The following is a 14,913-nucleotide window of genomic DNA, read 5'->3' as shown; positions in this document are numbered from 1 at the left end:
TAATGGACTTACTTTCATGCTAATGTGACCATTATTCCTTTTTACATATCTTCTTGAATTGTTTTTCCTGTACGTTTTAACAACCACTAGCTGAGACACTTCAGGCAAGTTACTTAACCTCTCTGTGGCTCAGGTTCCTCTGAAACAGGGCTGAAAGCACCTAATTCATAAGGATGCTAATGAAGATTAAGGGACTTAATATATGTAGTGTCTGGCACTTAATAAGCATTCAATAAGTATTAGCTATAATCCTTACTCAGTTGTAACCAGAGTTTACATGTGATTTTATTTTTATAGCGTGTGGTGCGTTCTTGCCCTACAGTCTTCATACCCACCATTTCTAGTGGCTGTATGATATCCCGCCAAATGCTTCTATACCGTGGTTTACCCCCACAGATAGTTCTCAGAAGGGAATTTAAGATCTCAACATTTCTGACTGGCCCTGCCCCTAGATAACCAAACCTATCCAACAAACACAAACAATAAAGATCTGCATTTGAAGGGAGGAGGAAATGGCTCAGTTACAAAGTAAGTCTGTATTACGCAATCTCCAAAATTAAAAAGTATACGAGAGTCTTTTAAAACACCACAGTCAGTGTGTATTTTCTGTAACTTACTGAGAGATGTAACGATCCTCAGATCAAACCCTTCAGGGTTTCTACACAGCAGACAAGACACAGGGCTTCCAAACTACTGCAGGGATATGCCGAGATGGCGTGACTGAAGTATAAGGATCAAGACATGTTTTCTAAGTTGAAATCACTCAATGCTAGACTCCTTATAGGTGAAGACTATAAGAAATAGCAAGTATCGGTATTTTAAGATTCTCTACAAATTAGAAAAACATCAACCCGTTTTTAAACATGGAAGTGCACCCCTCCTGCATTCATTTACTTGCCATTTTTTTTTTTACTTGATCATATCTCAAAAAGCCACAAATGTTAATATTCTACCATCAGATCAGGTATCTCGCCTCTTGCCCAATTGGTCCGTCAAAGAACAATGTCTCGGCAACCACAGGGTCCTTTATTATTCATGCAAAGAGACGGGACAAACATGCAATGGCTTTTGTTCACCTTCTCAGGACCAGGACAAAAGGAAACAAATACACTCTAGCATAAGGGATCCAACAGTCCACTCCCCACCCCACAAACAGGTTCACACTCTTTCTATGAGAATTCCTGGCAAGAAAGTAGAGTGTCTATGATTTATTGTGTAATCAGCTAAGTCCCAAGAAAGAGGAGGAGGGGAACCCACATTTTAAAATCCTGTTTTAACAACAAATGACTAGCAAAAATGCAAAGTTCCATTAGCATAAAAGGAAAACCCCAGTTTTGGTGCTAGAAGAGGCAACACCCTTGAAGAAATATCCCGGGACCCAGCGTGCTGCCTGGTGCCCTCCACACAGGACATCCATTCTTCATGATCACAAGAGGCCTTTTCAGACCAGGCTTTCTGGAAGCCTGAATTGTTCCACCTAGGTTAGCCAAGTCCCTTCTCATAAAAGAGTGTTTAAAAGGTGAAGCGTACAGCAGCCACACCTCTAGAAACATTTTTCTGGGATTTCTTATAAATGCCTCCCCTCTACTCCATTCAAAGCCCAGCATTCAGGAAAGGACACTTAATTAGCGCTGCCTTTTTTCTCTCCACAGGCACATTCCTAAATGTGTCCCTCAGGGACACCCTGGAGACTAAAATCCTTGCTTTTTCTCTAACAGAAGATCTACAGCCTTCTCTCTGCAGGAAAGGAATTTCTCATCTCATTAGTGGCTAACTGCAGCTCCCTCGCCAAAGGCATCATTAGCAGAAGGGAACCTGCTTCCTTGGTGTTAAGAAAAGGCAACTGACAAGCCACAGCCCAAACTAAGAAACTGAAAGAGCAGAGCTTTGACTTCATACCTCCAGCACCCCTGGTCTTTGATCCACTGGGCTAATTCTAAGATTAAACAGTTTTCCATGTCCACGCAGGCAAACGACCGCCCGCTCTGTGCCTACAGGGACCTCAACCATTCACTCACTCACACACATGTTACGAGCTCCTGCGTTGGGTCACACAACAAAGAACAAGACCAAAGTGGTCCAGGGCCAAGGGAAAGGCAAGCAGAGTCAGACTTGGTCTCCTAAGCCACAGCTCGGGCGCAAGATCTGACCCAGGACACATTAAGAGGAGAAGCTCTCACTGCCAAGTCTTTTCCCAAACAAATATCTTGGCAGTGGACCGATTTTCTTCAAAAGCCAATACAAGGGTCCCGGTGTTGATTTTGTTGGAATTCAAAGGCCCAGAGATTTAGAGATCTGCACAAGACCCAGAACCAAAGGTCACACAAAGAACTGCTCTGAGATGAAAATAAAGCCCAAAACGACCTCCTATCACTTTCTCCATTAGCCTAGGGCTTCATCCTTCTGGAATTAGCCAGGGCTGGCGTCTCCAAAGTGTAGAGTGAGGAGCACAGTTTTCTAGGATGTATGGCAACTAAAATTGTACTATTTTTAATAGATACCTAAGATTACTGTTAAGGGCGAAAAGGGTAAGGTCAGCAAGCCTATGTCAGAGTGGGTGACATTTTAATAAGCACATGTATTGCTTTCCATGTAATTATAACATTTTTTGGTTAATCGCTACAATTAAAATGACATATCAAATACATTTATAAAAACCTCCCTCCGATGGTAGTTACAGAACTACAATAGAGGTCTTTGTAACCAAAAGGAAGTTTAAGCACAACAAAAAAGGCACAAGACTCTCCTGAACGATCACCTTCCCTAATGTGAAAAACATGTAAATGGTTAACTTATTAGAGTTTTATTTTTCACTTATAGGTTTCTTTTTCCTAATGTTATGTATTATTTTCCCTTTTCTTAGTCCTATATTCCTTGAAGCAGTGACCTCATCAGCTGTGTTAGAGTGCACCGGTGAGGTTTTACTAGCTACGTACACTATTACAAAACAAAGACTCGGCCTGTTTTAAAACTGTAAATACTTGGAGACACACATATACACACCCTGGTTTCCACCCTGGTTTCAATGGTGTTTCCTACTAATTCCTTCCAACAGAAGACTCAACTCACAGGTGTCACTGCCCAAAGCTGTCTTTGTAATGGTGACCTCACTCTGCTGGGGAAAGAAGGCACCATCACTTCCTGGTTCATTTTCAACAGCAAGCTCTCTTTATTTTATTAGTAGTTCATTCTTATCACTTCCTCTTCTCTCCCCCCACCCACATCCAATCTATCACAAATCAGGCCAACTAAACTTCCAAAATATCTCTGAAATCCACCACCTCTGTCCACCTCCATGGCCATCACCCAAGTGCAAGCCACCACCACTGGTGGCCTAGATTACTGTAACAGCCTCCCATTTTGTCTATCTGATTCCAGGCTAGGCCTGCTTTGAATCCATTCTCCACCCAACAGCCACAGTGGTTTTTGACAACGAGGATCACAACACCCTTTGATTTTAATACTCGGTGACTTCTCACTGCTCTTAAATAAAACCCTGCCTTCCTCTTCAGCCTCAATCTATACAATCCCTCCAGCTTCCCAGGTGTGTTCCAGCCTCAGGGCCTTTGTGCAGGCTGTTCCCTCTGCCTCAGGCCCTTTTCCTCCACTTGTCACCAGAAAAATCTCTTTGTACTTCAGGTTTCTGCCTCAGAGAAGCATCCCCTTCTTTAAGCCATGTCCTTCCTATTCTTTCCTCTTATGACACCCTGTTCTCTTCCTCCACAGTACTTATCATAATCCATGATTATTTATTTATGTGTTCATTTGCCTAACGTCTGTCTCCCCCACAAGGCTCTGAACTTCCTGAAAGCAAGGATCATGTCTGTTTTGGTCACTATTGTTTACACCCCAGTGCTTGGCACCTAGAAGGTATTAAAATACATTTACTAAAAATACAAGCATGAGATCTTGCCATCTGCCACAACATGGGTGGACCTAGAGGGTATTATGCTAAGTGAAATAAGTCAGACTGAGAAACACAAATACATACGAGTTCACTTCTATGTGAAATCTAAAAACCGGAACAAATGGCAGAAACAGGCTCATAAATACAGTGAGAACAAAGTGGTGGCTGCTAGAAGGGAGGGGGTGGCAATGGGCAAAAGGGGTAAAGGGGAGTGGGAGACACAGGCTTCCAGGTGTGAAAGGCATCGGTCACAGTCGTGAACGTGCAGCATAGGGAACAGTCGTTGGTACTGTAACAGCACTGCATTGACGGATGGCGGTGAGTATAGCACAGCGTATAGCACTGTCGAATCACTATGGTATACACCTGAAACTAACGTAGTATTGTGGGTCAACTATACTTCACTAAAAAAAAAAAAAAAAAAAAAAAAAAAAAAAAAATAAAAATATGGACTTTAAAGACCAAAAAAAGGGGGGGGGGGGTTGGAACTTTCCCCAAGCTAACTAAATATCTTATAAATGAAATCGTAACCAAACAATACCATGAGCTCCCGAGTGGCTCAGTCAAGTAAGCGTCCGGCTCCTGGTTTCGGCTCAGGTCATGATCTCACAGTTCTTGAGTTCGAGCCCTGAGTCTGGCTCTGCACTGACAGCCCAGAGCCTGCTTGGGATTTCTCTCTCCCTCTCTCTCTGCCCTTCCCGGGCTTTCTTTCTCTCTCTCTCTCTCTCTCTGTCTCTCTCTCTCTCTCTCTCCCCTTCTCCCTCTCTCTCTCTCTCTCCCCTGCCCTTCAAAAAATAATAATAAACAAATAATACCATGAGGAACATGAGGGAGCATCTTGCCCATCACCGGAACAATGACTCTCCCCTTCTTAGTCATTTCATTCCATGGCTACAACCAGGTTGGGGTTACTTGTCCCAGAGCTGACAGACAACTCTGTCTCAAGCACTGAGCTGTCAGTTTCCTACACTGGAGTAGGAGGGGACTGTGAGAGGCAGGAGGGTTTCCAGAAAGGCCCAATGTTACCTTTAAGGGGAATCCCAAGAAAGGAAAAATTTAATCAGTAACACTGCTCCAATTTTCCAATCGGTTACAAAAAAAACCTAACTGCACTTAGGAAACTTAACATTCAAGCACAAACACTGACTGCTTTTTTTTTTTCTTAACGTTTATTTATTTACAAGAGAGAGCAGCAGAGGGGCAGAGAGGGAGACAGAGGATCTGAAGCAGGCTCTGTGCTGACAGTTCGGGGCTTGAACCCATGAACCGTGAGAGCGTGACCTGAGCCAAAGTCGGACGTTTAACCTACTGAGCCAACCAGGTACCCCTGACAGCTTATTATTTATCTCTCTGGTCAATTAAATCATTTCTCCACATCCAACTCTCCCAGGAAAACAACCATTGAGCCTTTATTTCTTTTTAATAACCCGGATTTCCTCTGGCAACTTATTATAGCAGCTTACTACACTTATAGTTCTTCAAAATCTCAAATCTTTCATGTGCAACCAAACTCCCTCTTGCATCTTCAAGAGACATAAGAAAATGACTCTCCATCACTCACTCTCCCTTCACAGCTGGAAGACTATTACAGTATTAAGTGTCATGATATTTAGTTACACAATGGCCTTTCAGTCACTAGCCTGAATGGATGTTTATTTTAATCTGTTTTTAACAGATTATTTCCCCCAAATTTTGTTGCTCTTAGTATCCTAAAAAGGTTCCCCCCACCCTTCTGGCCTCTCAGCTTCAGGTCTGTTTTATGAGCGTGAGACTTAACTGGTTCCCATTTCACCAAGGCCCAACTGTGACCCCAGGTCTTTAATAAGTGCAAAATAAACACATTTCAATTTCTTCTTCTTTTTTTAAATATTTTTTAATGTTTATTCATTTTTGAGAGAGAGAGAGAGAGAGAGAGAGCGAGAGCATGAGTGGGGTAGGAGCAGGGAGAGGGAGACACAGAATCCGAAGCAGGCTCCAGGCTCTGAGCTGTCAGCACAGAACCTGACGCGGGGCTCAAACCCACAAAACGTGAGATCATGACCTGAGCCAAAGTCAGATGCCCAACTGACTGAGCCACCCAGGTGCCCCCATTTCAATTTCTTCTTAACAAAAGGGGCCACACACTATTCCCTATTAGAAGTATCCTACCTCTATGTCAGTCTCCACTTGGTATTTTAAAGATGTGTGTCATCACACTAAATTTGAGGTCCCCCAAATTTGAGTCATGAAAAGCACATTTTCTGAACTCCAAACATATGATGGATGAGGGCTTATCAAGAGAACAAAGGGAAGTATGAGCACAGTTAACTCTTAACGTCTTGAGTTTCTGGACCCGTGACAAAAGTCATACTCTAAATAGCAGCAACTCTTCTTTGCTAGAGATTAACACACATGCATGCACGCGCACGCGCGCGCACGCACACACACACGTCGAAACCAAAATTGAACTTATGATTTGTTTCTGGTTTTTATTTTATTTTTTAAAAAATTCTGTTTTAATGTTTATTTATTTTTGAGAGCAAGACAGAGATACAGCATGAGCAGGCGAGGGGCAGAGAGAAAGGGAGACACAGAACCGAAACAGGCTCTAGGCTCTGAGCTGTCAGCCCAGAGCCCGACGCAGGGCTCGAACTCACGCACCGTGACATCATGACCCAGCCGAAGTCGGATGCTTAACAAACCGAGCCACCCAGGCGCCCCTGTTTTTGGTTTTTAATGTCTAAGGTGGAGTCAAACCATTAATAACTAGTTCAAATGATTTTCCTAGCCCAACCAGTTTCCTTCTGGTAAACTTCCACCTCTCTCGGTATGCATCACTCTCCACGTGTCAGCCATCTTGAGCACCCAAGTGATGTACCAAGGCATCAGAGAAGCTCGGTTTCACTAGGTTCCCTAGCACCCTGGAAAGTCCCAGGAAGTGGCAGATGGAAAGCTTGCAATTTCACCTACTGCTGATGGGGCAAAGAAGACTTCCTTTGCAGTTACAAAAAAAAAAAAAAAAACACATCAACTAAGCATCATTTTCCTACAAAGTTGATACTGCAACTAAGTGGTAATCAGCTCCTACAGTAGACAGGGGGAACCATCTAGGTTTAGGATTACACTGGAGAGAATGACAGAAAGGAAGATGTAGACCTCTGAACCCTTTCTGAAATGGGGAATTTAAGGAGGTTTTCATTCCTCACAAAGCAGTAACAGAACCTTCTGAGCCTATACCCAGGCCCCATTAATCCAGGAACCTGGAAACATCTTATAAACATCAATTAAGCCGGTAACAAGCTCCACGTATAAATAGGGAAACTTGGGTGTTTAGAGATCGAGTCGCTTGAAGCCTAACAATGAGTCAGGACCAGAGTGGGCACCCGACCCAGGAATCTGGAACCCTCATCTCTGGCAGGGACATGTGATCTATCCTTCAAGAGAATAAAATGTTCCAACAGAAACAGACGGCAGAAACAGATGATAATATCCACACATCTTGGGATGGGACAAGACAAAGGACAGCCAATGACGCCCAGTTGAAGCCGGAAAGGAAGCCAACCCAAGGCCCCAAATGTCATTTAATCAAATGGAAAATTAGCATTGCTTCAGCACCTCCTTAGCAAAGACACTGCTCACCTTCTGGCTTGTAAGTTGATGCCAAGAGATATCCTATCCATCCTCACCTCAAGGCTCTCTATTTTTATCTGATTTGAATTCAGAAAATGCCTATTCATCTTTGGCCAGATAAGTGAATCAGGTAATACATTCACAAGCATGCAAGCTGAAATTGGACCCACCCTGCAGAAAAGGGAATCTGGTAACTTCAAACCCTCTGGCTTTTACTGTCCTGTTCACAAGGGAAAGTGAAAATGCCGTGTATATCTAAAACACCCAATGTGAATCAGTATGCTTCACCAACTGGAGGACCTGTGGTAATATGACTGACGTGCCTATTTACCGTCCAGCACAAAGCAACCGATTAAGCTAAGGAGCCCAGCTTTTGGTATAGGATATGAGCATAATCAAATGTTCCATAATCAAATGCTCCATGGCAAACACGTGTGAAAGAGAACAAACAAATGGGTGACACCTTGAAGTGAACTGGGTGTTGTCCAGCTTTCCCTGTGGGAGTGAGATACCCTAGCACAGAACTCCACACCTAGAAGCCACTGAGAAGCCACAGGCGAGCAGTCATCCATTCTGAGTAGGACCAGAGAGAACCTGACAAACTCCAAAGAGAAACAGTGCCTACCACCCACTTTAGCTTGGCCAAGGGCAGACCCTGGCTCCAACCAGCACACCTTACTAATTTGGGGCCCAGGACAAACAGGGTTAATAATTTTCAGTCTGAAAAGTTAAATTGTTTTAGCATGCTTTGGGGAGGCAGGGGAGGAGGGGGTTGAAAAGGGGAGGAGAGAGAGAGGCAAATTCTCTTCACCAACCCCTTAAGCAGCGCGGCCACACTGCAATGCCTCTGCTCTGCCCCTCGGTGAGCCTCTGGGGCCCGAGAGTGTCAGTGGGTTTCACTCCTTCACTTAATCCTCCCTGCGTTCTGGCCCCGCCATTCCCAGCTCAGTGGCTAGGACAGTGAAATACCCAGGAGGCTTTCCACAGAAGCTAATGTGTGTATCATACATACACACTACCCACAGTAATAAGAAGAATTCGTCAGCCCACATGTATTTTCAATTCATCAAAAATTCATTAAGCGCTTACTAAGTTCCGGGCGCTGAGCGTCTCCCTGCAGATTCAAAACTATCCCAGGTACTCCCCGCCCCCACCCCGCACGCCCGCCGCAAAGAGCCCACACGCTGGGAGAGCTGGGGTGGGACAGCCGAAGGAGAAGTTGAAGTTAGGTGAGAATACGGTGACCGGCCGGGGAGATCCCTCTCGAAAGGCCTCTCTCCGTCCGTCCCTTTGGGACGCAGCGGCGCGGTGTCTGCCGCGCGCTAAGTGGATCTCAGCGCCAAGCCACACGTTCGCCCCGCACCTCCCCGCTCCGCATCCCCTCCCCCGGCCCGCACTCACTGGGTCTTCCTGCGGCCCTGGTCCCGGTGCAGCTCCCGCAGGTCCACCTCGGCCCGGCCCAGGAACTTGTCGAGGCCGAGCAGCGCGCGGTGCAGCACGGTGAGCTGCAGGGTGGCGGCGGCCGCGGGCGCCGCCCCGGCGGACAGCAGCGGCGGCAGCTCGAAGGTGGCCTCCTCACGCCACACCGGCGCGCCCAAGCTGCGCTCCGACACCGAGGTGGCGTACTTCTCTTTGCCCACCTGGATCACCGCGTACGCATCGCTCGTGCCCCCGGGGCCCTTGGCCCGCAGGCCCCGCGCCTGCAGCACCGTCACCTGCACGTGCGTTGGGGACCACACGGCCCCCGGGCCCCGGCCAGCCGAGGCCGCCAGGGACATGGTGACCGCGCCGCGGCCGGCTCTGAAGCGAAGAGAAGATTACCGGGATGTGCGGCCGCTGCGGCCCACCCCGCCGCCCCAGCCACTTTAAGGCTTCCGGCCACGCCCCCCCCAGGGCCCGCCTCCCCCGCCCGGGCCGCCCCTCCCGCCCCGCCCGCCCCACCTGCCGCGCCGGGCCGGGCCTCCGCCGCACTGGCTGGAGAATACCGGGGCGCGGGAGGCCGGCGCGGCCGGGCGGGGGCGGGGACTTGGAGAATTCCGGCGTGAGAGGTGTGGTTAGTTAAGGGACGAGGTCTCCAACTGCCAAAGGTCGCACGGCCCAACCGGAACTGGCCGGGGCACTGCCTTGGGAGTCAGACCTCTTTTCCAATCTGGCACCGCCAACTGGCAGGTGTGTGAGCTGGCACAGGTTACTTAACATCTTTTGGTCTCAGTTTCTTCATCCATAAAATGAGATAACAATCACCTGAAACAAGTGCTGTAAAAAAATAATAATAATAATAACGTAGCCTGGCACGCGGTGAGTTCTCAATCAAGAGTAGCTATGAGGGATAATGAACGCGATTCCAAATTCACCGCTTTTTCTGTTTGGGACAGTCGGCGGCTTACTCTGGAGAACGGTGGTTTCTGGGATGGCTCCAGGTGGGCGGGGGAGGAGGAGGATCGTTCGAGGGCCAGAAAAGGGGAAGGTAAGGGGGTGGGGGGAGACGGCCTGGAGGTGGTGTGGGAGTGTCTTATTTTGCCCTGCCCTCACCAAAAAAGGTGAGGCTAAGAGGCTAAATTAGGGAAGGAGAATGAAAGAGGAACTGAAATTAGGATTGCTAAACCAGACCTCAGGAACAGAGTGCCATTCCCCCGCCCCCACCCCCCCCAGTTCCCCAATTCTCCCTGGCTGGATCCTTTTCAGTCTCTCCCTTCTTTTTATCTCTCCGCTCCCAATCATTTACTTCCTTGTTCCAGATATCCATTGGATTGGCAGATTCCCTTCGTTCCCAATATGCTACCTCAAAGGCTCAACCATGGATGGGTCATCAGATTGGAAAGGGCACTTTGAACGTTTTAGGTTATACAGCTAAGGAAAGGCCCAGAGGAGAGAAGTAACTCGTTCAGGGTCCCACAACAGAGCCAGGACTAGAACCTAGGTGTCCTGACTCCTGTCCAATGTTTTTGCTACAGAACTCCAATCTTGAATTGCTGCTAGTTTCTCACCTGATCACTAGGCTATCCTCCCTTCAATTCACACTACACATTGCTTTACTGACCTGCATAAACCTGCGATTTTGCCTCACCACCAACTGCATATACTTCAGACTTCACATTTCAAGGCACTCCTATTTTGTCCCCACCCTAACTCATCCTCTATCTCCCAAACAAACCTCCAGGCCTGTACTCACTCCGTTGTCCTGTGGCTGCCCTGCCAACCCCTCTGCCTACCCCGGTCCTGCGAGACTTCACTTAGATTTCCCCCACGGTTTAGCTTCCAGTAGTCCCTGTCAGAGCGGGGACCAGGTGGTGACTTACTTGTGTCTTCCATAGCCCCTGGCAGAAACCTGGGTACACAGTAGGTACTCACAAAGTGCCGTGGAATTGAAGAGTTTGCAGGTTGTTCCAGCCTATATCAGTACATAGCATTTCCTGTTACCATGGAGGAGATTAGAAGATACATTATGCCTCAGGTTTGCAACGGAGGGTAGCCACCCTGTGGGTAAGACCTATTCAGTACATTATAAATATTTAATGGTGATAGAAAGGGAAAAGAAAGGAAGCACCAGACAGGTAAGTGATGGGAAAGCCTAACAGAACTCTGTTGTTTTGGTGCCATTCCCCCCCGCCTTTTTTTTTTAAGTTTATTTATTTTGAGAGAGAGAGAGACAGCCTGTGGGAGGGGCAGAGAGAGAGAGAATCCCAAGCAGGCTCCACACTGTCAGCGTGGAGCTCCATGCCAGGTTCAAACTCACAAATGGTGAGATCATGACCTGAACCAAAATCAAGAATCAGACACTCGGGGCACCTGGGTGGCTCAGTAGTTTAAGCCCCAGGCTTCGGCTCAGGTCACGATCTTGCGGTTCGTGGGTTTGAGCCCCACATTGGGCTCTGTGCTGACAGCTCAAAGCCTGGAACCTGCTTTGGATTCTATGTCTCCCTCTCTATCTGCCCCTCCCCTGCTCGTGCTCTGGCTTTCTCTTTCTCAAAAGTAGATAAACATTAAAAAAAATTTTTTTTAAGTAAAAAAGAATCAGACACTTAACCTACTGAGCCACCCAGACACCCCAACCATTTCCCTTTCTTGACAATATATTAGTGTCATTCAACCTCATGACTCCATTCACTATCATAAAGATTTATTGAGAACTTACTTGGTGCCCGGCATGTGCTAGGAACTACGGAGGGCACAAAGCCTTCTGAACAAGATTCAGTTCCAAGGCACACACTGACAACTGCTGTAAAGGAAGTTCTGTACTAATAAAATGCTTTGGGGGTTTTGAGGTTGGAGTGATTTTTCTTGGTGGGTGGATTTTTATGAAGGAAGTGCGGTTGAGCTGAGCCCTAAGGCATATACCGCATTTGACAGGCAGAGAGGGGGGCACAGGGGAAGAATATTTCAGAAAGAACAGAACAGCCTATGCAAAGGTATGAGGGCCAGAGAGTTCATGGCATGTGCAGGGGTTATGAACACCCCATTGGGGCTGGAATGTGGGATATTTTAGGAGGACACTGGGGGTGGGTCATAGAGATACCTTGGTAAGACAGCCGAGGTAGGCGAGCCCAGATCATGTAGATCATGAACACCAGGCTAAGGAGCTTATACCACCGTGTTAGGCCAGGGTGAGCCACCTTCAGAGGATTTTGAGCACTGGCGTGATGAGGCTGTGCTTCAAGTTGTAAGGCAGGTATGAGCTGAAGTAGCCTGGCAGCCAATATCATGGCAGGACACAGCCAGATGGCTTCATTTTCACCTGGGGACTGCCTGCCTCTGGTGCCATTCCACCCTGCCACTTACTAATCCTCGGGGTCTATTTCAAGTTGGTACCGTATTAAATAAGGCATATGCTTCCCTCCCGGTTTTCCTACCTGTGCACTGCTCAACTACATCCCAGCTGAACAAAGTCAGAGATTTGGGGTCAAAACTGTCCCTGGGAGGGGCACCTGGGTGGCTCAGTCGGTTGAGCGTCTGACTTCAGCTCAGGTCATGATCTCACCGCTCCGTGAGTTCAAGCCCCACATGGGGTTCTGTGCTGACTGCTCAGAGCCTGGAGCCTGCTTCGGATTCTGTGTATGTGTGTCCCTCTCTCTCTCTGCCCTCCCCTGCTCGCGCTCTCTCTCTGTCTCTCAAAAATAAACATTTAAAAAATTTTTTTAATCAAAAAAAAAAAAAAGCTGACCCTGGGAATAAAGTTTTTCAGCTCTCATCTCCTATCCTCCCCCACACTCACATTGTTAGTGCAGCCCCACAATAAAGATAGCAAGGAATTAAACCTAGCTGGAGAGCTTCATTGGCTGAGTATGACACAAAGCATCCCTTCCATTCATGGAAATGATTAGAAGACAAAGTGTGGGGGGGGGAGGGAGGAAAAATTACGAGCACCTTGTGACGTCATGTGTTTGGGTTTCTGTCAGACACATGGGCTCTGTGGTTAGAGCAGAGGTGGTAGGTAGACTGGGGAGGACATGGCTGCCCCACCACCTCAAGAAATCAAGATGAAGATCCTTCCAGACACAGGACACTGGCAGGGGCTCACTCAGAGGAGTGTGGGCTCACCAGAGCCAGGCACTGGAGATTTGTCGGAGAAGAGAGAAGCCAGGAGCTAGAGCACAAGGTGTGCTTGGAGCTGGCTTACCGCCTGCTAGACGCCTTGGTGGCTGTTTTCTCCCTTCCTCCAGCCAGAGCACATTGTCCCTCAAGATTCACTTGCTGACCACCCGGGGGTGAGCCTGTCTTCTCCCAATATTACAGCCCCCCAGTCCAGACCGGGGGGTGTGCAGGTGCAATGACAAGGACCAGGAGCCCTGTTCCCCACTTGCACTCGGAGGAATCCACCTGGGCGTCCCTCCCACCCTCTCTGGAAGCCTGGGCAGTCCTGGGGCGGCTGACCCCTCGCAGGTTCACTGCATTCCGGGAGTGTTTATAAACACCTCCCACGGCCGGGGTGGGGCAAGGTGACTTCTCCTTCCTCTGGCCGGCTGGCCTCTAGCCCTGATGGAAAGAGGAAAAGAGTTTCTGTGAGCCCTGAGCACGTGGACAAGGTGCCTGGCAGGTTGGACTGGACAGGTTAGCCCTCCTGCCCTCCTCCCACAGAGGAGCACACCAGGACTTCAGACACCAGCTGTGCGGTTGGGTGACCAGGGGGGGATTTGCTTTTAGGAGGAGCCGGGAGCAATCCCCCAGGATGAGGTCTCCGGTAGAGCCATGCTGGGGGTGGGAAGAGCGAGCAGAGGGAGAGCCGTTCACTACTCTGCCACTGCCAACCAATCGCTCCTGCCCACAGCTCCTCAGTCCACCCCCAACTGCAAGAGATCCAACTCAAAACCCACCTCTGGAGGCGCTGAACGAGCTAATGTGCTAGCCAGCCCCAGGGAGGAGGAGAGAGAGGCCGGTAATGGCTGCTTGTCTTTCTCCTTTGCCTCGGACTGTGGGGTGTGGTGACAGATGTCCACACATGACTCATTCACTGCCGTGCTTGGTAAACAGCCTTCTGGCTTCAAGTCCAGCTGCCCGACCAACCAAAGAGACGATCAAGGTGCGTAGGCTCTGTGAGCAAGGGGCTCCCCTCTCAGGGGTCACCGAGCCAGGAAAACAAGTCCCCAACGTCAGGCTCTCTTTCCACTGCCCCAGTGGGTGTGGCAATGCAGAGGTTAAAACTGTGGCCACACTGGACAGAGGCTGGTCCCAAGAGACAAATGGCTAACATTTCCCCCTGCGGTCTTGCTGGCAATGTTACTTTGTTTAACAAAGCTTGCGTCATGAAAGACACAAAGGCATTCTCTTTCTAATTTGCCAAGTCTCTTCAGAGAAGGCCCTGGAATCTTCCAAGTGAAAAGTTGTCTAGAGAATGTGGACCCCTTACCTTTCCCTGCACCTCTCCCTTTGAGAAATTCCTTCTGGTTTCCTAGCTTATTTCTTGCACTCTGATTCGGCACTTGTTTCGTTCACCTGTAAGCGTCTGGAAGCAGGAAATGTGGGCTTCACCATTTCCAGATCTCCCGATGCCCTGCTAGCAGAAGGCAGGTCAGGTTAGGCAGGAGAGGCATAGAGGACTTGGAAGCCTCCAGCATTTGTCCAGTCAAGGCCACTGGTAGCACAACCCAATAGAACCGTCTTTTGAAAACATAGGTTGATTCTTTCTGATTATAAAAGAAATATGTGTTCATTGTAGATACAAGCCATGCTTCGTCTTTCCATAATCAGTGTCACGGCATAGGGGGAAGGAAGGCAGAAGTTCCGAGCATTTACCCCTCCGCAAACTGTCCCATTGGAAGCTACCCCTCAGGGCCTTGTTCTCCTGGCCTGGTCCATAAGCCTCCGCTTTCTCAACCTCTGGGCCCCTGGACACAGGCCTGCGGAGGCAGAGCCGGCCAAGACGTGGTGTAAGCAGCCCACCATCCCTTCACTTCGCTTCC

The 14,913-nt window shown here is 48.4% G+C and overlaps 1 protein-coding gene across 2 annotated transcripts in view; it reads right to left on the bottom strand.

Annotated features, from left to right (window-relative positions):
* The window catches only part of RAB11FIP1 (RAB11 family interacting protein 1), a 32,311-nt gene extending 22,951 nt beyond the window's left edge, over nt 1-9,360 (bottom strand). Inside the window, exon 1 of one of the 2 annotated variants that reach the window (XM_030312636.1) lies at nt 8,918-9,360. In XM_030312636.1, the coding sequence (XP_030168496.1) occupies nt 8,918-9,294 (377 nt within the window). In that variant the 5' untranslated portion in view covers nt 9,295-9,360. The remainder of the gene's footprint in view (nt 1-8,917) is intronic. The other variant, XM_030312637.1, reaches the window with a different exon arrangement.
* Nucleotides 9,361-14,913: the final 5,553 nt, after the last annotated feature.

Source organism: Lynx canadensis, chromosome B1, assembly GCF_007474595.2.
Source record: "Lynx canadensis isolate LIC74 chromosome B1, mLynCan4.pri.v2, whole genome shotgun sequence".
In the NCBI taxonomy this organism is placed as follows: Eukaryota; Metazoa; Chordata; class Mammalia; order Carnivora; family Felidae; genus Lynx; species Lynx canadensis.
This window is presented reverse-complemented; position numbering and strand designations above follow the sequence as displayed.